The sequence below is a fragment of the Sander lucioperca genome, chromosome 5 (genome assembly GCF_008315115.2).
Source record: "Sander lucioperca isolate FBNREF2018 chromosome 5, SLUC_FBN_1.2, whole genome shotgun sequence".
NCBI lineage: Eukaryota > Metazoa > Chordata > Actinopteri > Perciformes > Percidae > Sander > Sander lucioperca.
Window position 1 is genome coordinate 16,220,119 of NC_050177.1, and position 27,982 is coordinate 16,248,100.

Genomic DNA, 27,982 nt, shown 5'->3' on the forward strand with positions numbered 1-27,982 from the left:
ATTTCCGATCACGTGATCGGATCTGGACATCCCTAGTAACGGTAATGGACAATTCCGCTTCCAACCTGTAGGGGGACCGAAGCGTAAAAGTGCTTTAGTGTCGCTTTAAGATTATGATTTTAAGTATAAGCTGACTGAGGCCTGAGGGCAACTTCCACCATGTGTTTCCAATAGTCCTGGTCCTAGTGTGCCAGCTAGGGCGAAAACCTGGCTGTTAGCACTCTGCTCACTCGTGTATTAAAAAAAGTGACAAAAAATTTTAAGATTAATTAGGAATATAATCCCTATAATTGTAATCAGGGTTCAAAATTAGCACCATCCACCAGCCAAATACTGGTAAAATATGCAAGTGGCTGGTAGATTTGCTTCACTTACCATCCAAAGAAACAATGGTAATCTATTGAATGGCTGGTAATAATTGGCCAGCTTTCAAATACATTTAATTCAAGTATAAAATAAACTGTTAAATAAAAAAAACATTTCGTTCAGAGTTCGGTGGGAGTTCAGAGCATTGAAAGAGAGTGCGTTGGTTGACTGGCACGTTAGGAGGAGGTACTTTAGGTTGTTGTTCGTCCACGTCTTTAATGTTAATCTCCGGGTGTGTTATGTGAGTTCTCAAGTTTGTGGTGTTTCCAAAATACTTAACTTTCGCTTTGCAAAGCCTGCATACAGCATGATTCCTATCAAGTTCCGTCTTCCCCTCAAGGTTATAAAAGCCGAAATGTGTCCAAACTCTCGCCTTCAATGAGGATGGAGAGTTCTCTTAATACATCCATGGGATGGAGCAGGTTGAATAATTCTTTCTGTGAGGTTTGCCATTGTTTGTGCCGACTAAACTACTTCTGCTGCAATAGTTCTTCTTTTGATTATAACAAACAAACTTGTTTTTTGAATGATACAGAAAATGAGTTCCATTTTGTTTTCTACTGTCCTTTTTATTGTGAACAGCGTGATCTTTTTGTTTCTTAAGATAAAAGCAGAGATTGACTTGGTAAATATGGATGTTGCTCAAAGACTGAGATGGCCGTTCACATATGAAACATAAATTAGCCATCTTGAGAAAGCTTGGGAGAAGAGGAAAAAAGCTCTTTATCGAGATGAACTGTAGATGAGGATTTGTTGTTTGTATGTAATGTGTGTGTGTGTGTGTGTGTGTGTGTGTGTGTGTGTGTGTGTGTGTGTGTGTGTGTGTGTGTGTGTGTGTATATATATATGTATATGTATATATTTGTATTCATGTATTATGTTTGGCATGACACAGAAATAAAATATAACTAACTAACTAACTAACTATAACAAGAGTGCCCAGGCGTCAGTGTGAATTTGACGCAGCGCCATCTATGGGAATAGCGAGCTGAACTCATTTCAGGACAATAGTATACATGCCATTACAAAACGAAAAAAAAAAATAAAAATTTAAAATCGATTTTTGGAATTCTACGAATCGATTTTGAATCGGTAGAGCTTGAATCGCGATACGAATATGAATCAATTTTTTTTACACACCCCTAATGTTTAGGCTTTAGCATGTAAAGGTTGGATAAGGTATGTGTTAAAGGCAAGTTCCACACAAAGTCACACCACATCTTAAAGCCAGTATTTTAATGGCAAAATACCTGCTGTGCCATCACTGATTTGAGCATGGCCGCCTGCTCTATGTCAAATTTAATTAATTTCGATCAATTAATTTTATTTAGCCCATTCAGCATTTTCATTCCAAGATTAAAATTGCGTGATCAATGAAAAGCTTGCAATGCATCGCTGCAATAAAATGAACTAAAAGCTATGACTGCAATGCAGATACATATTTTCCTTTGTGGACGTTGCTGGCTACAGAAATGCCAAGCCACCGAGGCGAGGAAAGCCTGGTTTCACAAATTTACAGGAATCGGACAAGATTTAGGGCGATCCCCCAACACGTCGTCATGGATGTCAGGGTTTTTCCTGCATAGAGAAACTTTTGGCGCCCCCTCCCAAGGAGGTTTTAACCAGCCCGAAAGGACAATCACCAGCACCAAAATGGTAAGAACTGAGAACAAAAATAGCAATTCAAATCCTCTCTAACTGTATTTAAGAGCAATTTACCAAACAACGTTAAACAAACAGAACATAAATTTGAATAGGAGAGTCCTGGTGATTTATTTAAATATTAACTGGGGTTTTATTAACTCAAGCATAATATACTTTTTTGTGTATTAAATTGTCAGAAATAACAGGTAAATGCATAGATTTCTGTCAAATAAGGTAACACAGACTCATTGCCTTTACTATACGAGGCGGATCATGCTTACTGTCGTGCATAGTCGGCATGAAGTCCACCAGCTGCCACTGGGTGAGGAAAGATGACGCAGGTGTCACACTTCTTTATTTTTCGTGTACAGGTTTGTCTTCAGTACGTTTACACATTGACAAACACACTGACTTCCTGCACATGCACACACTGAGACAGTCTGGCATTATATCACACTTCATGATCATACATTTATTGGGGCAGCCAGCAGGGTTGAAGAACCTGCGTCACCTGAATCAATGCTGACACCCTCTCCTTATTCAACACTGCAACCGCCAAACACGCATGAGCCTTTTTCCACAGTCGAAAACTGAGGCGAGTCGAGAGATGTTAGACATCCTACGTGGAAATAAAACACTAGCTGACACGCCCTTCACTTTGAAATCCTATCCAGCCAAACTTATCGAAGCCATTTATCAAAATCTTCAGTTTTTGTGCGTATTTATCTTTCCCCATCTTTTAGTTTACAGGATACATTTTCCATTTACATTATCCAGCCTCCAAAATCCTGACACACGCTGATGTTTGTCTATCTCCCCCATCTGACTCTATTCTAAACCAATGGGTTGTGTGTGGCGCAAGTCTGCCCCCTAGTGACTAAATACCACCATGACTGTGAAGCGAACAGCCACTCATACAGTACAACTTCCAACATGTCTAAATGTGATTATAAGCAGATTCATTTACACCTTCATCTAATTAGTGAGTATGTTTTTATGCTCTGCCACATTCATTCACACTGAGAGCTTTATATTGGAAAGCTGCCAATAGACAGCAGGGAATAACATACTGGAAGTATATGATTCATACAGAGCATAGTAACACATAATGAGTTGTCTGAACGTAGAACCGTTTCACACATTACATATTCTGCTAATTAAACACCCGTCTGGAGTTTCCTAAGAAACGAGACTGGAAGCAAAGCGAGGAACTGCCCCAGGATCTCGAGGACCTCAGGGGGCCCTAAATGCTAAATACTGAGGCCTTAAGGTAAAAGGTAAGACATTCAGCAAACACACAGTACTAAAATGTAGTTTTAGGATTAGGATCTAATATTGTGCTCACATGGTACACATCTGTAAATTAAATTGGCATTTGATCAAGTTACCACAGAAAACAAACTAATTTCTAACTACAGCCCTTTCAGACATGCAATACACGACATCGCCGACTTCAACTATCTGTTGAAGTGGCGGCTTTTTTTTGTTCCTGCTCTTCGTTCAGACATGCCGGACTTTTACAGTAAGGGCCACAGCTGTCGGTGATATTTGGCCCCTGATGCATGATGGATTTCAAAACTTATTCGTGAGTCGTAACCACACGGGGACAATAATATAGTAATATACTGTAGGTCTCATCAGTCATTTAACATTATCAAAAAGTGAACTCTGCAGACAGCACACGCATACAATGACAAAGACCTTAAATTGGGACTCATTTAAAGGAGAACTCCGGCCAAATTTTACGTTAATCTTGATCGCTATAAATATGCTAGTACAGTACGAGCCAAATCGGTGCTAGTAACACGGAGCTGCTGCAGCTACATGTAGAGCTCCAGCTTGGCTAAAACGGCAGTTGTGGGGGAGTGATCTAAAGACTGCCTTTGTTCCTCTTAACAGACACAAAATACAATTCAAATGTGTGTGCAACATGAACAGGGCCCTTAAGTCACAACAAGATGCGTTTTCAACTCAGGCATCCTGCCGGTAGCTAGCTCGCCCTGCTAGTTGCCGATTGGCCGTCAGTGTATTCAGCCAGGTTTCGGTGATAATCAACACGCAGCAGTTCCGTGTGTAGTTGTAGCTCATCCATTTTTTGTGTGATCGATCTGGCGTTGGTGAGTAGGAGGCTTGGCATTGGCGATCTGTGTGATAGTTCCCTTAGCCGGGCTAGCAGGCCCACCTGGCATCCTTGCTTCTCCCCGCCTTCGTTGCCTGCCGCGGCCGACAACAATCCACCAAATATTAAGGGAGTGCTCATCTAAATATTGTGGTTTCATTTTTAAAGCCTGATCTGACATGAGAAGAATCTCCTAAACCAATTAGAATCGGCTCATTCCCAGTGTTTCATGGTTTATTAGATTTATCTCTCTATGTATTGAACCGTGTGCTGCTGCCTTAATCTGACAGCATTCAGTTCAGACGTGTTTGAAGGGTAAGGGAGATGTTACTCAGTCTGATGTATAGATTGCCATCTGGACCCCTAATGTAAAAGTGACTTGCCCCTTTTTGACATGTGTCATGTCTTAAAGGGGCATAATACATCAGAGTGGCAGAAACAAGTATATTTTTGCCCCCAGGCCCCCCTATTGAGTTAATGAGGCCCTGCACAGAAATCCTGCTTTTGGTCCATTTTAGATAAGGGCAAACTAGGGGTAGAAAAAAAATGTATCGTGATTTTTTTGAATCGATTCTGTTAGAAATATTTTGATTTACATATTTTTTCTCTTATTATTATTTCTTATTATTAAACTGTTTGCATAGAATAATAGTATACTGAGAACTCTAAATAAGATAACATGGAGCCGTTGTGTGTCCTTGTCTGGAGGAAAGAACAGGCGCTCTCTGACTAAGGGAGACGTCATTGTCTCTTACCAGATAACAACTGACGACATCAAACTCTGTATCATGATTGCATTGCATTTCACTTGGTATTATAAAAAGCGGATGTAGAGAGCTTTTCGTTAGGTCACTTCTGTACTCATGCTGTGAGTACTGTAACTGCCTCCTTGTTGGGTTCTCAAGTAAAATGAACTTTGATATATCTTCAGTGGCCCTGTCTATTATTTGATAATGAAATTATTCTAACAGATTCTTTTCCCTAGAATCGATATTGGTTTTATTTTATTTATCAATGATTGAGCTAAAATTGTTCCGTTTACACGGTACCGCTGACATTTACATCATATCTGTTTCCAGCTAAACAGAGCGAAAGCAGAAAACCCATGTTATGTTCTTTACAAATGAACTAAATGTCAGACTGACTGACTGATGTGATGTCATTCTTCTTAGAAAACTATCAGTTTTTAGAAATGTCTCATGATATATTGTCTCTCGAAGTGTATTATTCAACTTTTGTTTTTGTCAAAGAAGGAAAAGAAAATCACAATGCTCAATACCATCGAATCGCAATACTTCTAGAATCACAATAAATGAAAATCACAATACAAATCCAATCAGCACCCATGTATCGCAAAAGAATGCAATCGGGAGAAAAGCATATCGTCCCGGCCCTTAGGGCAAACGCTCCAGACCGTCCTCACCTAGAAAACGACCGTATAGGTGGATTGTGCAAGCAGCACTGTGTTGCGTTGTACCGACCTATATTTACGTTTCTTGTTAGGCACAAGAGCAAACGATGAAGGTGACAAAGTATGGGAGCGCCAAATTAAGGAGGGAGGGATAGGTTAATCAAACACAGGACTTTCACTCAGAGGACCGGGGTCCTGTCCCTTGTGAAACCATAAGAAGGGCTGTGTACTGAATTCAATACTTTTTAGGCACCGACCGAGTATCGAAAAATGCCTCGTCATTAAATACCCAATTTCAGTACCTAAGGAGTAAATCGCATCAGTGAGCCAATCAGCATGCAGCATGCTTCTACTAAGATCTAATAATGTTTGTGATTGGCTGTCTAACGTTACACGTCGTAGAGACACGCAGGAAAGATTCTACGTTACACAGAGACGCCTCACGTAGTCGGAGCTGGAACATAAATACAAAGATTTGTGCCGTAATGTGTAATGTCGTAAGTTTTTTCTCATTAATCGAAAAAAGTATTGTTTAGGAACCGGTATCGAAGGTCTTTGAACGATACCGAGCCCGAGTTGAAATGAACAGTTTTATGGACCTTAGTCCGTGACGCACTGACGTCAAGTTACGTCCTCATTTTAGTAGTTTTACGTGACTTATTTTAAGCCAATCCCTGACGTTTTACCAACCCTACATATTTGTGTTGCCTAAACTTAACTAGTTCCGTTTCACAACATTAAATATGTGTTTAAAACTGCAACCGTTGCGTTAAATAGAACGGTCACATGATTAAAACTTCCTCTGCGGTCCCATGTTACGTCACGTTTAAAATAACCACGGGGAGGCAGTAAATAGAACAGTCATAAATGTAATTTTGGGAGTCATTGACAATCGACCTATTCTGCTCTTTAGGCATGAGGATGTGTTGAACCATCATACTTTCTATTTTGTATGCTACATTTGATAAAAGTATTCCTTTATGAGCCTATATTGCCAGTGGAATGATAGAGCTATGGTAGACTGGTGATGGTGCAGCACGTTTGCCCTGTATAGGTTTAAAATGCCGCCTTTGAAATCCTCTAAGTGCGGTCTTATCACTAAGTGTGCTGTTGCCAAAATGCCACGTTTACATGTTTCTGGGTGCTTCAAACAGAATGTTAAAGTTCTCGACAAACAGACAGTGACATGTGATGCACTAAAGCCTGGCTTCCCACATTTCTCCATTTCTAAGATGAAACCCTTCTTCCTTTTGAGTTGAGGTCAAACAGAGGGGGGGGGGGGCAGAGGGAAATAACGTGGCTATGGATAAGACATTTACACACATCTCCTACTTGTGCCCGACACAACCCCTTTTCTGTTTTTTGCTACAGCCCACTAGCATCCTTGAAGTCTCCTCCACCTCAGAGCAAAGCAGAAAGGATGGGAAGCACAGACCTGTCTAAGATAGAGTGAAGTCGTGTATCTTCCACTGTAATTGCAAAGTTCTGTGACCTTAACCCAGGGTATCCAGAGGTAGAGTACTGTTCCTCCTGCATGCAGTGGTGGAATGTAACTAAGTACATTTATTCAAGTACTGTACTTCAGTCCAAATGTTGAGGTACTTGTACTTTACTTGAGTCTTTTCATGTCTTGCCACTTTCTACTTCTACTCCACTACATTTCAGAGAGAAATATTGTACGTTTTACTCCACTACATTCATCTGACAGCTTTAGTTACTTTACACATTAAGATTTTTGAACACAAAACACATGTAGTTTATAAAATCTGATGTTTTATTATAAATGAAACTAGCCGACAATATAACGGCCTACAAGTCCAGCTGAAATGAACGAACGAACGCTGCGTTTGAGCTATGTTACTGGTTGCACGGCGTTTGGCGTTCGACTGCTCATGACTGTTTTCCAAGATGGCACCCGCACGTAAACATCTTTATAATCTATCTTTTTAATAAACTGTCTGTACACTTACAAAGTTCTCAATGCTTCGGTTTACATGAAGGGACCCTCATTATGCTACCATGGAAGTGTGGTGCTATTTTGAGCCTTGTTAGTGGTATAAAATAGCAATTTACCATCTGCCCCGAAAGCTAGCGTTAGCAGCTAACCACCGGTTTGCGGTAGCTTGTTTAAAGCTAAAAGCTTAAAGCTTGTTTATCTTTATTATGACTATTATTGCCACCATTCACCACTCCCCCAACTGGTGCCGTCAGACACCGTCTACCAAGAGTCTGGGTCTGTCCGAGGTTTCTTCCTAACAAAAAAGGGAGTTTTTCCTCGCCACTGTCGCAATAGCTACTGCTAATGCTTGCTCTTGAGGCAACCACTGTAATAGTTGGGGCTTCGTAAAGTACAGAGTTTGGTCTAGACCTACTCTATCTGTAAAGTGTCTCGAGATAACTCTTGTTATGATTTGATACTATAAATAAAATTGAATTGAATTGAATTAAAGCTAGAGACGCATTCGATTAGCATGAAACATGTCCCAGAGAACGTTCGACTTGGTACACATGTTATTAACCACTATGTTCATTTTGCGCGGGAATTGTCCTTTAAGTAAGTTTAAGTTTTTTTTCAGTGTGGTATTAGTACTTTTACTGTAATAAAGGATAAAAGGATATGAATACTTCTGCCTGCATGACTAAATGGACTAATAGCTACTGAATCATATTATATAACAATAGTTGTGAAGCAATGATGCTATTTTATTGGACACAGAACTCAACAACCAACTAATAATCACACACATTTGACACATTATGATCTTGTAAAGTTGATATGGCTAACGTTTAAGCAATCTAACGCCCGCTTACATATCCAGCAGACACGGAGCAACATTAGCATTTAATTAGAGCCGTGCTTCTGCTGCCTAATGAATGCTGTTCCCTCTCATATTAGCTCTGCCGTGGTCTCCTGAGCAGCGTTGCCAGATGGGAAATGTTAAACCATCGTACCAGAGGCTTAAAATGATCGTATATTTGAGGAAAATGGACGTGTGCAAGTCATAACCACAGGAACAAATAGGCATAAATGTGTAATTTTAAGATTATTATTAGGGCATTTAAGGCCTCTATTTGATAGAGCAGGTAAAGACATGAGAGGGGAGAGAGAGGGGGAATGACATGCAGCAAAAGGCAGCAGGTCGGAATCAAACCCACGGCCGCTGCAGCAAGGACTGAGCTTCTGTATATGGGGCGCACGTTCTACCAGATGAGCCACGCAGGCGCCCCTAAATGTGAAATTTTATACGACCTTTTGACACACCTATAAATCTGCGACCAGACGTAGCTATGATGCGTGGAAGGGGGTGCGTGCACACGAGTTCATCAGTCTAAATATTTGAGGAATAGCCTAATATTAAAACAATTACAAGACACCAAGGGCTGTAACAATTCCAAATTTCATTTTTCAATTTATTGTCTCAGAAATAATTTCCATTTACATAATAATTGTCTAATAAAATGTTTTTATGTATTACTTTTGCTAACAAATTCAATTTTTGAATGAATCCCAGGATACATCTTTTGGTTATATCATATCATATATATATATTATATGTATCATGTGTGAGATAATGTAATAACACTGGTACACAGCCTATAAAATAAATCACACCTCTTTATTATCATAAAACATTAGGTTTTTCTTAAATGAACATAAAAATGACAATTAGCATCAACAGTCATAGCCCTTAGGACCTTAGCTAATGTAAGCAATTAATTGCGGTTAAACAAAGATTATGTAAAAAATATTGTGATTAGACAATAATTGTTACAATTGTTAAAGACACCACACTGGAAGCCTGTTCATATTCTGCATGTAAACAGTTAAGGCCATAAGCTAAGCTAATTCAGTTAATAACTGGGCTATTCAAATAAGCGTTGAGCGGCGGGAGAGAGAACGACGTCATCATAGCCTACACCAAGCGTGATTGGCTGGAAAGAGGTCACATGAGAAGAGATGCCTAAACACAGAAGTAGGGGCCACATTTTGCTATCTTGATCATGTCGTGAAAATGAAGTAAAGAGAGACGGCGCAGACTCAAACCAGCTGCTCATCGTAACTAAGCATCATAAAATGGTAAAATGATCATACATTACTGTATGGCACTTTTGGTATTATTGATCATATACAGAGGGCAGAATTTTTGTACAGCTACAATAATTATCGTACATCTGACAATAATCCCTTTCCGACCAGAGGGATTTTTGCAGTTCCTAGAACCCTTTTTTTCTCGTGTTCCGACTGGACCAATTTGGCATCATGACTTTGCGTAAACATACACGCCACTTTCCTAAAGCCAAATGGCGTGTTATCTGTACGCATTTTGAACTATCTACGTGTATGTCTACACTGTATACAGCGGATGTAAACATACACACAACGTGGCGTCGCCGGTGACCGACATCACACGCTTAGGAAAACAATAAACGGTTGGGTTTAGGAAAAGAACATTGGGGAAGGCTTTATTAAAAATAAAAAAAATGTTGATAAACGCCACACGCGGGACATGATCCCGGCTCTCCTGGGTGAAAGTCTGGGTGTTTTATCCATCCACCACCCCAACCGACCTCCCTCTTTTCATACTACTCGCTACGGCGATAATTCACATGTAATGTAGGTCAATTTCTTTTAATCGTTTGTTCTAAATAAAGATTTCATTCATTCTTACCAAAGGAGGGTTCAGTGTGGACATTACACTGTATTTTTCTGTCTGAGTGAGCCTGAGACCTACATTCTCTTTATTTCCCAGTTTCTTGCCTTCCTTTCCCTGTCCCCATGGACTGCTGATGTCTCTCTGTATGCAGCACCTGGGGGGAGGTATGTTGCTCATCTTTTAAGCCCATTTAACAGCTCGTTACCCATCCGTCACCTTTCTCCCACTTTCCCCCGCTGTTCCAGGCAATCATTACTTCTTGGTCTGGCTCCATTTTTGCAATGTGGTGGAAATGAGCCGTGGGCATTGCAGAGCGGAGCAGATTTTTTTTACCGCTGCACACCGTAAAAACACAAACAGGGCCAGGCGTAACGAGACTCGACACACACACAGGCAATGAAGACACGGGAGAACCCAACGACACAGAACGCTCAGAGGTTAGCCACGGGTAATTCAATTGGACGGCAGGTAAACGACAGGAAGGCTGTGGTGTTACACTGCACATTATGCTCACTTACAGCACAATTACAATTATCCCACACACAGGTAAACTGTGAAAGACACGGGTTTGGAAATTCTTCTTTTTTATTTTTTTTAATTATTAATTTAATTGCAGTAAGCGATGCTGTGCAAATATTGTTGATATTTAAACTCAACTGCCTGTTGCCGATTGGCTGGAATAGTGTTTTATGGCTCGTGCTCACACTCCTGTTTGTTTTCCATTTACAGAGCCAGGGCTGTGTATTAACAGCAAAAATTTTTTATACCTTTAAGACTTTTTAAAGACCTTTTTAAGACCAAAATGGATGACATTTATGTTAACGTAGCCTAAGGAAGATGAAAATATTAGAGGAATTCTAAAGGATTCTTTAATATTCTAATTAACATTGCCATGGTGGAGATGTTTTTCTGCAGATGGAAGGGCAGCTGGTTTGGTTCCAAGTTTCCCTGGAAGTAGATCTGGATGCAGTTAGCTACAGTAGCTAATTCAGGGCACTACTTTCTGCGTTTCACTACTCAAGCATGTTAGCTGTTGGGAAGCTAGCTACTAGGAGTGTAACGGTACGTGTATTCGTACTGGACCGTTTAGGTACAGGGCTTTCGGTACGGTGCGCGTGTGCACCGAATCCAATCTTTTGTGTGCGGATCATAGGTCAATTTTCGTGTTTCCACACAAACATATTAAGTGGCGGAAGTCTCCGCGTTCAGCGCAAATCCCGCCCTTAGGCTGATTCTAAAGTTTTCATTGGTCATGTCAATATGTCAATCACTGTACAGATTGCCTACACCAAACACTGATCTGTAAACCTACCCGCCGTCACTGTAACCTAAACCAATGAAATCGACTGCAGGGCGGGATTTCCGCTGAAGTGGTTTGGGGAAAAAAATTAAAATCACACACCGCGTACAACAACATACACGGCACGCTTTAGCCCACCCTCTCGCTAGCTAGCGTCATGGCCAATGCAGACAAGCCCATAGACAGTATGGACAAGCCGGAGCTTGAAGAGCCACCCATATCATTAAGGTCCCCTGTTTGGGAATGCTTCGGTTTCCCAGTGAAATACATCAACGGACAAAGACTAGTCGATAAGACGAAAGCAGTGTGCCGACGTTGCTCAAGAATGATCGGGTATGTTTCTGGCAACACTTCAAACTTGTTAACGCACTTGAAAAGGCATCACGCGAGTGTGAACATCACTACTACAAGGAAAAAAACAAACGTAATTCAAACGCAGCTCCCGTTGGCATTTAAACAGACCTTTGCTGGTAATTCCGATCGGGCCAACGCAATAACGAAAGCAATTGGTGTTTTTATAGCAGCTGATCTACGACCATACTCGGTTGTTGACAAGCTGGGATTGGTAATGCTGCACTGTAATCCATAGTTATTTATTTATATTTTTCATTATATTTTATTATGTGATATTGGTTTGAGACAGAGTATTTTATTTAGTGGAGAACTTTGCAGCAGTATTTTATTTCTTATTCTTTTTTTATTTTATATGTATATATATTATTATATTTTATTAAAAAGTGTTTTAAAAAGTGTAAACAAATTGTTAAAAAAAAAGTTTATAGTAACAAACAACCTGCAGTTTAATGTTTGCCTTTCTTTCCTTACTGTACCGAAAATGAACCGAACCGTGACTTTAAAACCGAGGTACGTACCGAACCGTGATTTTTGCGTACCGTTACACCCCTACTAGCTACAATAGCTATTTCATGGGGCTCCTGTCTTCGTGTCATTGTAATTATGTAAAACTGAAGTTTATGATTTATTACATTACATGTCATTTAGCGGACGCTTTTATCCAAAGCGACTTACAATTACTATATATGTCAGAGGTCGCACGCCTCTGGAGCAACTAGGGGTTAAGTGTCTTGCTCAGGGACACATTGGTTGATGTATCGCAGTGGGAATCAAACCCAGGTCTCCAACACCAAAGGTTATGTGTCACATCCACTGCGCCATCACCCAAAATGAAAAATATGAGAATTTCTTTTAACCCTCGTGTTGTCCTCGGGGCAAACTTTGACCCGTTTTCAAAGTTTTTTTGTATCAGAAATATGGGTTTCTTACAACCAAATTGCCCAAAAATAACATGGATGAACGTTGTATGGAACCCATGCAACGTTCTTCGCAGATAAATTAATAATTACTTCCACTGAATTTTGGGTGTTTTATTCAATTTCATGGCATTTGGAAAAAAAAAAAAAAAAATGTAAATGGTTTTAAAACAGTAACTTTGACTGATTCACTCAACATCCTCCGATCTTAACTATTAGTCAAAATCATTCATAATTTCAGCTTCTTTTTTTAAACTCAAAAATTAGGTATAATGTCATATAAATTATACCCCCCTCTCAAAAATGGAATGTAATCAACACTGAATTACTAGTGTAAACAAAAAGTGCCGCGGGTCCAGATCTGAGCGGTCAGACGGTGGAGTCCAGAGTCTGCTGAGGATCACACGAGTTCATCGTGAGGAAGAGGCGTTTGGAAAGCTCAGGGCCGACGCGGCGAGTCGTGGAGGTGACACCTTCCCCCCTGCGGATCAGAAGGTCAGACAGCAGCGAGATCCTCTCGCTGTCCGTCTTGCACAGACCGTAGGCCTGCAGAAAGATTAAGGCTACATTTACATTGCTATGTTTTGGTTTAAAACCACTAACTTTTGCTACGTTTCCACCTCTCATTCCCCCTGCTCTGGCGTTTCAGAGCCCCTAAACCAGAGACATTTGGACATTTTCTTTCTCAGTATTGCAACTAGGGCTGCACAATGTATCGTTTTTTTTTATCACTATCAACTTACGCAATAAACACATCGCGAAAGGCTGCGACGTATCGCGAAAACCACTCAAAGATTTTTTTGTTAGTTGAAAGAAAATATCAGCAGAAAACTGCACTTTAGAATGTAACTGTCATTCTTTTTTAGTGCTGCCTTTTATATTCAATTTAATGTTCAATTGATTTAATAAAAGTTAGTTGGAAATGATTTCCTTTCATTTTTTTTAACTCAAGCAGTTTGTTGTGTTTTAGCAGAATACTCGAAGCAGCAGAACACTGTGTACCTGGTGGAGACGCTGTGGCGAGGGATACGCTGCCAGGATGGCTGAGGCCATGTCTGGACTCACTCTGTTCAACTGTTGGATCTGTCTCTTCCACACCTGCAGCAGTCCCTTCCCCGCTCTGTCCACCCGCTGCCCCCCCGCCCACTCACTCTCCAGGTAGAAGGAGAAGCCCGTCTCCTCCCTCTCGCGCCTGAAACACACAGAGGAACACGGGAATTAGTTGTTTGATCCGAGGCTACATTTACATTACTTCGCCACGTTTCCCCCTCTCATTCCCACTTATCTGGCGTTTCCCCCTCTCATTCCCACTTCTCTGGCGTTTCCCCCTCTCGTTCCCCCTGCTCTGGTGTTTCCTCCTCTCATTCCCCCTGCTCTGGCGTTTCCGAGCCCCTAAACCGGAGACATTTGGAAACACTTCTGACCCGTTTTGGTTTGGAATCTGCGGGGATGTGTTGCAGTCTCAACGACCACAAACGGAGACCCGAGACTAAAGCTACTAACGTTATCATTGCAACTACCAGCAACAGGCGGAGTCTACATGATTTTGTTTTGGTTTTTTTTGACAAAAAACAACAGCATACAAAACTCTCGTAGGGGAAAGAAAATATACATCAGCAGTACTTCGTAAAAATCACAAGTCTAAAGCAAAAAGGCTCGAGAAAAAGAAATCAACATTTAGGAGCAGCACACAAGGGGAGATTAATCAAAAAAATAATTTCTTAGATATGTCACTAAACATTTTTCGTGCAGTTTTGCTAGATTTGATCTTTTTTTTATATGATATGCACCCATGAGAACTATCATATTAACTTAATGAGATATTGATGAGTCTATAGTATCCATAGAAAAGAGGATGTGTGATAAGTCAAAAGTTGGGATATCATCAATCTTAAGTGCAGCTAACCATGTAGCTCGGACCAGAAGCTGTGTTCCAGAGTCTCCTCGGCCACCTCACAAAAAACACATGGATCTACTTCACATTTCAACCTTTTTCTAAGAAAGTGAGTGAGCGGATGGATCTTATAAATGATCTTAAAGTGAGTCTCTTTGACTGAAGGGGAAATGGGCCATTTTTTAGATTTCAAAGCATCACTAATACATTTGTTATTACATTTACCGTCATATAGACTACATTCATTATGAAATACATTTGGTATTACATAATGAATGTACGCTGCCTCCTGTTTATGCCCAGTATACCAGAAATTTGATGAGATATGAGGTTTGGGCGTGTTAGTTTAAACAGAGATTAGTTCTTCTACTGGAGATAAAAACACTTGGTGCACTGTAAGGGTGTAAGAAAAAACCGATACACGAGTATCGCAATATTTTATTTTGCAATACTGTATCGATTTTCAAAAGCACTATTGATTTTTTTATTTTAATTTAAAAAAAATTTTACATGCAAAAACATTCATGTAAGACAGTGGTTAACATTTATGTTGTGTTTAAACCCCCTACCGCTAGATGGCTATGCTGAGACGCACCACTAGTGTCCTTGCCTAGCAGTGCCTAACAGTGGCTGACTTTTTGCTAGAAGCTAACGATGTAGCTATGGCTGAACTTTGGCCTACTTTAGCATATAAACATTAGCTCACTAAAAACCTGTGAACCACAATCCCAAACTGGCAGTTTGATTTTCTACTTCTTTGACTTTTACGAGCATCATGTCTTTTTTTAAATATTAGTTTTTCTAAAATTATACTAAATCCCAATATATCACCTTACGCACAGTATCGAAATATTTTGCAATATATTGAATCATGACCCATGTATCGTGATACGTATCGCATCACCAGATTCTTGCCAATTGTGTATTGGCAAGAATCTGGCAATACGATACTAGTGCACGGAGATCACTTTTGGCTCAAAACTCAAACGCTTAAAAACCAAAAGGTAGCGGTGGAGATGTAGTAGGGATAGACCTATTATCTGCCCTGGCCAATTATCGGGCCATTTTTATTTTTGGCAGTTTGCAGATGATCTGTATCTGCGTTTTATTTGCCTGATAACCGATAAAGTTAATGAATTAAAAAGTGCTCGGCTACAGCTCTGTCTGTCCCTCTGAGTCTGACTTGTCCCCCCCCTCCAACAACACTACCTGACTCTCTGTTACTGGGTATTATGTTGAAAGTTTCTCATGAATTAAATAATTGCTTAAAGCATTTAAACAAAGTTTTGTGTTGGCGTTTGTAACATATATTTGTTTTTAATACATATGTTAAAAGTCTGGATAATATATGTTGTTTGTATATGTTGTTTGTATACCTGGAGTGGTAACAAAAATAATTTCCCCCTGGGATTATTAAAGTATTTCTGATTCTGATTCCAAAATCTTAATTTGGAATTAAAGATTTTCATTTTCACTGAAAATGCATAACGGTTCCAAATATCTGTTATCGGTTTCATTATTTACCAATAATCGGTATCGGCCTTAAACAACCAGTATGGGTCGACCCCTATGATGTAGCCTGAGAGAAGAGAAGGAGCTAGGCGGCTTGTAAGGCTGAAGAACTGAGAGAGATCACTCACTTGAAAGGGGCTTCTGCGACTGCTTTGGTTGTCATGGTGATGTGGTCGGTGAAGTCCTTCCAGGTTGACAGGAAGCGGACGGACACGCCAGTGTGCAGCTGGAGATGCACCACTGCCTGATGGGAAATTGGGAGGACAGAACAATGTGAAGGAATGTGAAACAATAAACCCCTTAAAATATCCTCAATTCATTCTTTACCCCTGAAATAAAATACCAAGCCCTGCGATGGGAATCAGACGTTCGGTAAAGATGACATCTTTAGTGATTAATACGTTAACGGGATTCGGTTTATAGTGAAGTGAATAATTAAACACAGTCTGTTTGAGATGATGAAACATGCGTATGTACTTCCTCTGCTAACCCCCGTACCTCCTCTACTTCCACTCGGGACACCTCCGGTCGCAGCTCCGCTCCACCGCTCTTCCTTTTCCTCCTCACGTTTCCTCCCCCCCGCTGCTCAACCGCGACTGCCTTCCGAAACCGCTTCTGGCTCTGGGACTTCTGGGATCTGAGGACAAAAAGTGAACAACTTGAAACCGTTCCCTAAAACGGAAATAGTTACCTATATAGCGTGTTCGCCATTTTGTATTGGTGTTCCAATTCTCCGCGGTTATACGGTCAGAGGCGGTTTAGAACCGAGGCGCCCCAACTCAGGGTAGTTTCCTGTATCTGTGTATGGTGGGTTGGGTTTCTCCACGGCCACGCCTCTTTAGGAGACTAGCGGCAGGTCCTGAGTGGATTGATTCCAACGGAGAAGTGAACGTGAACGCAGATTATGAGTGATTCTTTCGCCCCGTAGTCACCAAAGTAAATACTGGATCCATTTTTCACAAGCCACACATCTCCAGAACATTCTGACGCTAAAATGGCATTTTTCAGACGGACACATCAGGAGAAAAACTTAATTTAAGACGTGAGAAGCTAATGAAACTAGCCTCCGTGATGCTAAATTTGTCTTTTAGCTGTGTGAATATCTAACGTTAGCAAAACAGAATATTAATAAATTATACAAATATAACTTTTCATCCAGCCACACGACGTTCACTTCACTTTCAAACGAGGCCACGCCCCTTTAGGAGACAGGAAGTGTGTACTAGGGCTGTCAAAATTGCTCAAAAATGACGTTCGAATATTCCCTCTAAAAAAACACATAATATTCGAACTATTCGAACATCTGGTTGCGCATGCGCATTTTGTCAATGCATACGTTAATAACAGGACAAATTAAAAAATAAAAAATAAATAAAAACGTCAATAACAGGACAAATTAATACAAAGAGACATAACTACTTGTATAGGTAGTCTATTTAAGTTTAAACATATTTGACAACGTATTACCTACACAAAAACAAGTAAATCAAATGATGGCCAAGACCGCAGACCTCATGCTCGCTCGCTCACTCGAGCACTTTCTCTCTCTCGCCCTCACGCTCTCTGCGCAATGTGCGGCTGTGCGCATAACGGTTTAAAATGAACAACAATAAACACATTTTGAGTGCTGATCAAGAGTTTTGTGCAAGCAATTAAAGGTCGCGACTATTGTCCCAAATATAGCAGGCTTCATTCAGTGATTGAAACAAATATTACTAACATTAATTGAAGTTTCACAGTAGCCGATATAGAACCGACATTGAATGCTCCGAGCGAGCTGTGCTGTGGTAAACATGGAGCTTTTCCTTGACATGAAACGGTAAATAATCAAACCAGTGGAAGCAGTGCATTTAACCTTTATTCATGCATATCTCTTGCATACAACTTTACCTCGCGGCTCAACTATTTTACCTCCTACCGACCAAAATCCAAAGTACTTCCAGACATGGCTTTTTAGATTTTGGGGGGTTAAAATCGCTTTCTCTGATGCGGTCGAGTTGGGCTCTGCACTTTCTGCCATCTTCCATGCAAGACAAGTCAACTTTCAGCAGTGACGCTGTGCCAGACAGTGGGACTCCTGTGACCTGTCCCTGAACCCTTTGGCGCGCTACCGCGCCCACTCGCAGAGCAGACAGCCAGACAGACAGCCTCTGCTACCGCAAGCGTTTCGAATATAAATTTTCACCTTCGAAATTCATTTTTTTAAAACTATTCGAATATATATTCGAATTTAGAATATTCGTTGACAGCCCTAGTGTGTACCGTTTCATACCACTGGCGCTGTGTGAAATGCGCTAGCTTTAGTATAACGTGGTCGTGTTTTCCCGGAGGAGAAGAAGAAGCAGAAGTCACCGCGAAAACTGAAAAGGAAAAATGGAGCGGGCTTTTCTAAACGGTGGAAATGTAACATGCAACATATATACACTAGGGCTGTCAAACGATTACATTTTCTTAATCGCGATTAATCGTTGAAATTCTATAGTTAATTGCGATTAATCGCATCTTTTATCACGATTAAAATTCTATTATTTGGCATTTCAGAACTATTTTTAAGTCCATATTAACAATGGAAAGCAATTCTTACCAGTGTATCTTGATTGGGAATCAAATGAATGCAAAGAAAATGACTTTATAAACTTGATTTTAAGATTTGTATTTGTTTATTATATATTTAATCTAGTCACACATTTGAATCTAGAGTCAATATTAGGGTTGGGTATCGTTTGGTTTGGATACCGGTGCTAAAGCGGTACTTTTAAAACGGTAACGGTGCCTTAACGGTGCCTGAACTGATACTTTTTAAGAAAGTTAAAAAAAAAGAAGGGTACTAAACAGTTGGCGACATTAAAGAATGGCTTGTTTATTGCTAAGGCCATATCGTCAAAATTAAATGTTTAATAATAATGTATTCACTATAATAATAACTTATTTCACTAGTAAATAGCTGTTGAATGACAAAAACAACCACCAGATGGGAAAAGGGCATTTAACAACAACTTTGAACGCACCACAAGGCTGTAAATTACCAGTTTCATTGAACGCACCGTCTGTGTTTTTCCGACAACAGCAGCTGCAGATTGTTACATCCCGGTGTCGGAATCCTCTACAGTGAAATACAGTCACACTTTACACCGTTCAGCGTTAGCTGTCAGCATTGTAACCGTGTTTAATCCAGCTACTAGCTAGCGGTAGGCTAACGTTAGCTGCTGTCGAGTATAGTGTTAACTAGCGTCACGTGCAGCGATGTTTCTGTTGCCTGTAACGTCTGTTTCAGAGCATCTGAGAGAAGTGCAGGCATATCAGTGGCACCAACAGGATGTGTTACGAGGAAGTACGACAAAATAGTAGCCTGTTAGGCATGACGCAAAGCCGAGTGACGTGAAAATAAATTAATAAATGGCGGCATGCGATTAATACGATTAAAAAAAATGAACGCATTATATGCTCAGCCCTTAACTGCATCGCGATTAACGCGTTAATGCTGACAGCCCTAATATACACCCTTATTATTATATTCCTGAGTGCTCGGTTTGTGTCAGGGACGTATTAGAAGTCATTTTGTTTGGGTTTGTTTACATGGTGATGGTGCGCGCCCGCCTCCGTCACACAAATAACGGAGCATCTCCTGACGCAACCATGTTTTCAGCGTCCGAAATCTGGTTTGGTCGTTCCCTATATAGTTCACTTTTTAATAAATACTATTCAGGGAATAGTGAATGAATGAGGGAACGGTTTCCAATAGGGCCGCACGATATGAGGGAAATATGCGATAACGTTGTTGAATATCGCGATAACGATATTACTTGTAAATAAACAGATATTGAAGTGTTCTGCTGCGTTCAGTGTTGTGCTAAATACAACAAACTGCTTGTTGGATTTTTAACTTTTATTGAACAAATAATCTTTCAACTAACACAAACAATCTCTGAGTTTCTTTCGCGGTGTGTTGTAGGGGTGGGAATCACCAGAGGCCTCACAATACGATATCGTCACGTTATTTATGTCACGATACGATATTATTGCGATTTTAAACATATTGTATGTATATTGCAATTTATTACCTTTTTTTCCAACTTCAAATTTTTCCCACTTGCAAATGATGTCCCCAAAAGGAAACATCTGTTTTATCTAAAAAGATACATGTCTCTGTTTGTTCATCTCACTTCAATTTTATTGCTGCAAAATGGGATTGTCAAACAGACAAACTGACCAACACATACAGTATATAATAACAGATCCATACTTGGCGTCTGTGTGTCCATACAGTATTGCCACGAGAAATATCGCGATACTATGCTGTATCGGTTCCCCTACCCCTAATGTGTGGCAGCCTTTCGTGAAGTGTTTACCGCGCCAGTTGATATCATAATGCCGATAAAAAAACAATATATTGTGCAACCCTAGTTTCCAACACAGCTATGTTTTTTTTCTCTCAGCACACCGTGGTCCGGGCGCAATTTATTTTTTTTTGCAGGGTGGTAGGGGCTAGAACCCGCCCTACTCTCCCTCTGAATGAGTACTCGTTGCCTGCTCTGGTTGGGTTGGTTAGGTTTAGGTAAGAGGAGTGGGATTGGTAATGGTTAGGGTAAGAATGTCAGGGCGAGCCAATCAGGAATGAGTTCCCTAATGCGTATTCATGAGTCTTGCCCTACCACCCTGTGAAAAAAACATTGTGGTCTGGGCAGCTCCCTTTGCCCCGTTTCCCCTCTTCTCACACACACACACACACACACACACACACACACACAGAGTGCCATTTCTTGTTATGTTTCAATATTGTATTGAGTGCTATACTTCACACTGTTGTGCACATTCACACCGTCTCCTCTGCCTTCTCCAGCCAATCAATCAGCCTTCTGCGCTCAGACACTGAGCAACTGAAAGGCAGCAGCGGAGTAGGCCTGTAACAATTATTACATAAATGTAAATAATTTATTTTACGTAAGCGCAGTTTCTTTGTTTGAACGCAATAAACTGCTATCATTAGCTAAGGTCTTAAGGTGTATGACTGTTGATGGTAATTGTTGATTATGTTAAGATATGCCAAATTGTAATTATATAAGCAATTATTGGTCGAACTGTTGAGCTACAGCTATGCTAGTTGTTGGCACTTGACACTTCCTATACATGCTCATAGCAACACAAATGAAAATGACTTTTATACATGAAAAGAGACAATTATATTGTTAATCGCAATTATTCCTGAGACAATTAATTGTACAGCAACATTTTGTAAATGTTACAGCTCTAAAACTGAGTCAATCGGCACCTTGCTCAAGGGTTCATCCATAGATCTAGAACAATAGATGTGACATGTAACTCTGACTTGCCATTCCAGGATGGAACCTTATGACGGCCATCTTACCTGGGTTAGGTTAAGTTAGTTATGTCACATCTATTGTTTTATACCTATGGGCTCATCAGTAGTAGTTTTTCAGACGTTCTCTGTTGCCCGGGCTGGGACAGGGACTCAAACCAGCGGTCTTTGGGCTAGTGCCACCTGCAACGTGGCTACATAAATGATTGCTGAGATGACTGGTCAACAGAAAAGCTATGTACAATTTGTGTTTTATTATATCTGCTTCCTGGCTCACCAATGTGACAATCTGCTGTTTTATATCAAACGGTTTTGGACTGACAAAATAAGCACTATAAAGATGTCACCTTAAACTCTGGGAAATTGTCCTTGGCTTCTCCAAAACATAAAAAAACAACCATGACACCAGATGCTATCAAATATTAAAGCCCCTATTATGCTTTTTTGGATTTTCCCATCTTTTAGTGTGTTATATTATATACTATAGTTTTTTTGTGTAAGTAATAGATGCATCAAGTTTAAAAAAACACATTTCACTCTAAGTGGAGCTTTCTCTCCCACAGACAGCACTTTTTCTCAACTGCCTGAAACGCCTCGCCCACATTCCTGTTTGAAATTTCTCAATTAGTGATGTCACTGATTGAGAAGGCCAGCCCAGGTTTACATATGTGCTGCCCATAGGTGCTGACTGAGCAAGCACAGCCCGCCCAGTAGGTAGTTAACTGGCCCAGTTTGGATTTTTTTTTTACCTTTTCAGGAAGGCGGGCCAAGAGCTCAGACAGAATGGCTGGATCTCACTTTCCTTATTTGATAGCTCCTCGACTCCTCGGTCCTCGGCTGAACCGGAAGTTCTTCTGTCCCTCCTGTGTGTGTGTGTGTGTGTGTGTGTGTGTGTGTGTGTGTGTGTGTGTGTGTGTGTGAACTGTACCGGAACACGGAAAAAAGGACTTCCAGTCGAACCACGAACGCCGTGCAACCAGTAACCAGTAACATAGCTCACGCAGGGCGTTCGACTGGTCGTGACTGTTTTCCCAAGATGGTACTGTCTTTATAATCTATCTTTTTAATAAACTGTCTGTACACTTACAAAGTTCTCAATGCTTCGGTTTACATGTAGGGACCCTCATTATGCTACCGTGGAAGTATGGTGCTATTTTGAGCCTTGTTAGTGGTGTAGAAATAGAGATTTACCATCTGCCCCGAAGGCTAGCGTTAGAAGCCAATCACCGCTTTGCGCTAGGTTCATTTTGCACCGGAATTGTCCTTTAAACTGTGTTGATGACCACATTACAATATTTTATAGACTAAACAATGAACTGAAACCCTCGCTCTCCTTCCTTACCTGAAGTATTTCTCTAGGTCGATTACCGCCAGGCTGAGGATGTTACCGGGGCGACGCCTCTGCTGCTCCTGCACCCAGGATGTCAGAGTTGGACCGCAGCAGGACCTGCCATGCCTCTCTTCCTGCATCACACATATACACAAACACCGCCCACTTAGACGTTAATCATATTTTCAAATCTCCAGTCAGCGTTCAGCACTGACTTAATGTGTAGGGCCCTGTGTCTTATAGCCTTTTTTTAAATCTCAATTTCGCGATTCTGTCCATAATTCTGTTATCACAGAAACTATTGGGCTCTACATTAATGCTGCCATCAGGCTGGGACTGGCCCCAGCCGGGCCCTCGTTGAAAATGAAGACACTTGCCACCGGGCTAAACAACTTTTCATAATAATTTAATAATAATTTATACTTTATTAATCCTGCAGGGGAAATTACAATGTTTTCACTCTGTTGTTATTATTATACAAATTACACGCAGGCCTGAATTACACACACATGCTCAGTACCTATACATGCACTAATGGAGAGATGTCAGATTGAGGGGGCTGCCCCGAGCAGTTGGGGGTTCAGTGCCTTGCTCAAGAGCACCTTGGCAGTGCCCAGGAGGTGAACTGGCACCTCTCCAGCTACCAGTCCACCACCATACTTAGGTCCGTATGGGGACTTGAACCAGCAACCGTCCGGTTCCCAACCCAACTCCCTACTGAGCTACTGCCACCCAACACTGAGCTGACAATGAAAAAAATAAAGAATAACATCAGCCTGGTCCTTTAATAGTTTTGATATTTCTATATTGCACAAATCTAAAGTGTATCTCAATTATTATTGCTTTCTCTCAACATTTATTTGTCCCTTCTCTGTACTGTAACAAGCCCGTCCCCCAGTCCCGCCTGTGGTAGTTGTTACCATGTGGCTATAAATCACTGCCCACTAAGACACACTATTTCAAAAACAGATTTATTCCGACTGCAACATGGGCTTTAAACTGGGTCAGCAACATCTTACACTGCCCTCTGAGCCAACTGCACTCTACCATATTATGGCCATGTGTTTATAGCTATTATTATTGTGTGTTGACAGAACCATGCCATTTCATACTTTACCTTCTGCTATATGGTCATTAAAGTGAATGGAACTCTATTTATTCGTACACTCATATTTGTTGGAGTCCATATTTTGTAATTAATGTACTTTTATTTATTACTCTAATAAAATATATTCTGATGTCATTTTCTGTTGTGGTGCATTTACTATTCCTCCATCTGTTCTGCTCTTAGCTCAGCTTTATTCTCATGGCTCTAGCCTGTTGTTGCTGTGTGTTATTAGAATGACCACATTTTCCCATTGTAGGGTCATTAAACTTCCATCTGGTCTCACTGTAAAGCAGTGGGGTCAGTAGGTAAAGTGTGACAAGCAGCAGCAGCCAACCTGAATGAGGCCGTGGATCAGAGTGATGAAGTCATCAACTGTCATCTGCAGCACAACCTGGGCCTCTGGGACACACACTGCATCCTCTGGCTGAGGAAACACGGGGAACAGACGTCACTCCCACTCAATACTGCTTTATTATGGTGTCGTGGTACTGCACAATATACACAACAATACTAAATGAGTACTCGTAAAACTGCTTCTCATTTTCAACTATGGTCTTATTTGTTTAAGGCAATGAAAGCAATGCTTTCCATGCTTCTTCTTGAATAGTGTCAAATTGTGTGTGTGTGTGTGTGTGTGTGTGTGTGTGTGTTTTCACCTGTGCACAGGGAGCCCTCCTCATCCAGCTGACACTGCGTGGGAGGGGCTGTTTCTCTATGGCGCAGCTACAACCCAGAGCCTGCACCGACGCCAGCAGAGTCCCGCCTCCTTCTAGCTGTAAGAGGGCTGCAAACACAAAACACAAAACTGGCAGTGTCATGACAGAGCGTAAATAATGCCTTCAAAGCATAAGACAGAAAGTGCATGGGCTTTATTTGCTTGTGTAAAAATAATCTTCAATAAACCTACACACGCACCCACAGGGCACGACTGACATCAGAGTGATTCGTCATTAGGGCTGGGTATCGTTCAAAAAATATTTGATACCGATGCCGCGACTGCCTTCAATACAGGTTCCTGATCGATACTTCTTTCGATACCAATTTTATAAAACAAAAAGAAATTACAACATTACGGCACAAATCTTTTTATATATGTTCCAGCTCCTACTACGTGAGCCGTCGAGTAGAGTTTTTCCTGCGTGTCTCTACGACATGTAACGTTAGACAGCCAATCACAGACATTATTGCATCTTGGTAGAAGCGTGCTGCATGCCGATTGGCTCACTGACGCTGATGAGATTTCCCCCTTAGGGATTGAAATTGGGTATTGAATGACGAGGCATTTTTCAATACTTGCTGTTAAGGAAAAACTCAGGAGCAGCACAACTCATTTACCATGCTTGAAGAACGTTTGGGAGACTTTGATGACTTACACAGGATCATTTAACGAACACTCAGTTGGGGAGCAGGCAGTACAGTTTAACCACCATGTGTAGTGCCGTCCCAACTCTCTGAAGTTCCTGTCCTCCTGAAGGAGTATTTAAACTCAGGCTGGAGGCATTATGTTTAGCGGAACCATTAAGGTAAACAAAAATATTGCTGGTGCCTAAAACCCAGATTAGAGCCCGACCGATATATCGGCGGGCCGATATTATCGGCCAATATTAGGCATTTTCCAAACTATCGGTAACGGCATTTATAGTGGCCGACAAATGAATATTAAAAAAATAAAATAAACACGGACAAAACACCCTTCAACCATGTTACGAGTGTTGGCGTTGAATAGTTTGTCCACCTGAGGGCGCTCTACAACGTCGCTGTTGGCAACATTCTTTGATTTTTTTGTTGTTATTGTGTTTTTGTTCTAAAGGACTTTAAGTTTCATATCTTAAGTTTGTATTTTTATACATTTTATTTATCAGAACTTTAATATATTTTGATGTTCCCTTGTTCTGTTGTGACAATAAAACAAACAAGCAATTTACAATTTTTAAACTGCATTATCATATTATTTTAGTGAGGAGTCATAAATAACTACAAATAACTAATGTTAGGGAAATCTGTTTATGTTTTGTTACGCGTTTCTGGATTTTTTAAAAATATATATATATATATATATCGGCCGATATAATCGGAATATTGGATTCTTAAATCACCAAATATTTGTATCGATATCGGCCTTAAAAATCTCTCTCAGCTGTCTACACTCCTTGTATCTGTAGAGAGACAAATAATTATGAATGAAAAGACTGGCCAAATATTCTCCCCTGACCTGTGACTGAATGACCTGATGTTGTCTAAGCTTTCCCTTTGTCTCATCATACCACAACATGGTGTTTCTGGAAATTCCACCGCACTCGGTACTTTAGAGGCAATGCGGTCGGTGCCTAAAAAGTATTGAATTCGGTACCCAGCCCTATTTGTTATGCACTTATGTGCAGTGCCCAGTATCGCTGAATGTTTTCACTGTACCTGGGTCTACAGTCACCACCATGTGCTTGATACACTCCTCCGGCCTCAAGGCCTTGGCAGCCTCTGCCAGAGCTCTTCTCTCCGCTCTCTGTCTCTCTTGTTCCTGCTTCAGCACCTCCTTGCCGCTCTGCTGTCCCGTCCTGGCCTGCCTCCGCCCCAGAGCCTCCTCCCTGGAGCCCTGGGTCTCCTCCGCCGTGCACTTGCCACGTTTCCTCTTGGCAGGAGAAGTGTGGGTGTGAGGCAGCCGTCGCCGAGGGAAGGCTGCCATCTCATCTGGGCAATCGGAGATCCCCTGGTGGAAGCTAAGGGGCCGCTCCAACTCTGAAAAGCCATTTTGGCAAGAGAGCTGCGCGCTGGCCAGATTGGATGGCGAAGAGTGCTCAGCATCTTTCCCATTCGTGACAGTGGAGGAGGCACTAATCACATTGTCTTGTCTCTGTTTGAGTCTCTGTGCCAAAGGGACATAAGGTGCATCGTCATCAGAATCGCTGCTTATCATCATTACATCAGGCGCTCCTGTACGTGCGTCCACATTGCCCTTCGCTGAGGAAAAGATGGCCAAGTCTGGTTTCTCTGCGTGGCTCTGGGAGGCTTGGCTGAGGCGTCGACCTGGCTGCAGGAAGTCAAACACAGGCAACTCCTCATCTAGGTCGCTGGTGGAGTCACTGTAGCTGCACATGTTCTTTCATATGAGATATTAAACAGTTATTTATTTTATGTATGTAATATTATTTATTATATTTCTGTTATGGCACCCCACCAAACTTCATTCACCAACCTTCTAAATTTGGGTTTCTTAGTGTTTTAGCAAGTGATAGGTCATCTGTCAGATCATAACCTAAAGTACACAGGAAGTATAGGTATTCTACTAAATTCGGCGTACAGATAACCACCAAGCAGATCTTATTTCAGTAAAAAAGGAATTGGTGCAGACTGCTTGTTCCCGTCCACCACTGTGTGTTTTGGTGTCAGAGAACAGGGAGGACCAATTACAGAAGTCGCCTAATGTAACGTTACTGATTACTGCTTAGTGAATTGGATATAACGTTATTATTTCTAGCTTTGCCGACATGAGCAGAACATGCCGATAAGAAATACATTGCTTTTTAAATTGAGTTTTGCACAGCAATAATGTTCTCATAAAAAGAATAAGGCGCTAAACCCAATTTACCTGACTGACGTTACAGACATCCAAAACATGAACTAACACTGAGCAGCTAGCTTTAAAACCATAGACTGTAAGGTTAAAACCATGGCTGTATTATAATAAAATAGAAAGAGACTTTGGTTGGAAGTTGCTTTAACGTTACTTACTACGCTTTGCATAACGTGACTCACTTTCTACCAAACGCTGCATACAGACGTGGGTTAATTAAGAACTACGATACTAATATAAGGTACTTACAGTCACTAACGTTAGCTGTAGCACGTGTGTCTTCTTTTTACATTAAATCTTCTTCTTTATGGCGGCTTGCTTGCAACCGTTCGCATGAGAACTCATTTAATTTCCCCGGTTAGTAGTAGCAGGGTAATGTTGCATTCAAGTTCATAGGACGACCCTAAACTTCCGTTTTCCAAAGCCAAACCAAAGGGCCAAACCTTAAACATTTAACCACGTCAATGTATTTAACATATCGCCTACG

At 41.0% G+C, this 27,982-nt stretch overlaps 1 protein-coding gene and 1 long non-coding RNA gene across 3 annotated transcripts; one reads left to right on the top strand and one right to left on the bottom strand.

The window, feature by feature from the left end:
- The first annotated feature begins 5,856 nt into the window (after positions 1-5,856).
- On the top strand, positions 5,857-15,469 carry LOC116067510. Its single transcript, XR_004109234.1, has 3 exons — positions 5,857-6,041; positions 8,106-8,117; positions 15,457-15,469. It is a non-coding gene; the product is annotated as an uncharacterized LOC116067510 (long non-coding RNA).
- On the bottom strand, positions 13,018-27,909 carry eme1 (essential meiotic structure-specific endonuclease 1). Of its 2 annotated transcripts, none has more exons than XM_031323977.2 (9): positions 27,745-27,909; positions 26,340-27,021; positions 24,584-24,711; positions 24,262-24,351; positions 22,832-22,953; positions 16,671-16,809; positions 16,301-16,416; positions 13,769-13,958; positions 13,018-13,312 (listed from the first exon to the last, which is right to left on the bottom strand). In XM_031323977.2, the coding sequence occupies exons 2-9, from the start codon at positions 27,016-27,018 to the stop codon at positions 13,136-13,138; spliced, it is 1,641 nt and encodes a 546-aa protein (XP_031179837.1). In that variant the 5' UTR covers positions 27,019-27,021; positions 27,745-27,909; the 3' UTR covers positions 13,018-13,135. The 2 variants fall into 2 exon arrangements, with proteins under 2 accessions (XP_031179837.1, XP_035857348.1); XM_036001455.1 differs by having other exon boundaries at positions 27,678-27,891.
- Positions 27,910-27,982: the final 73 nt, after the last annotated feature.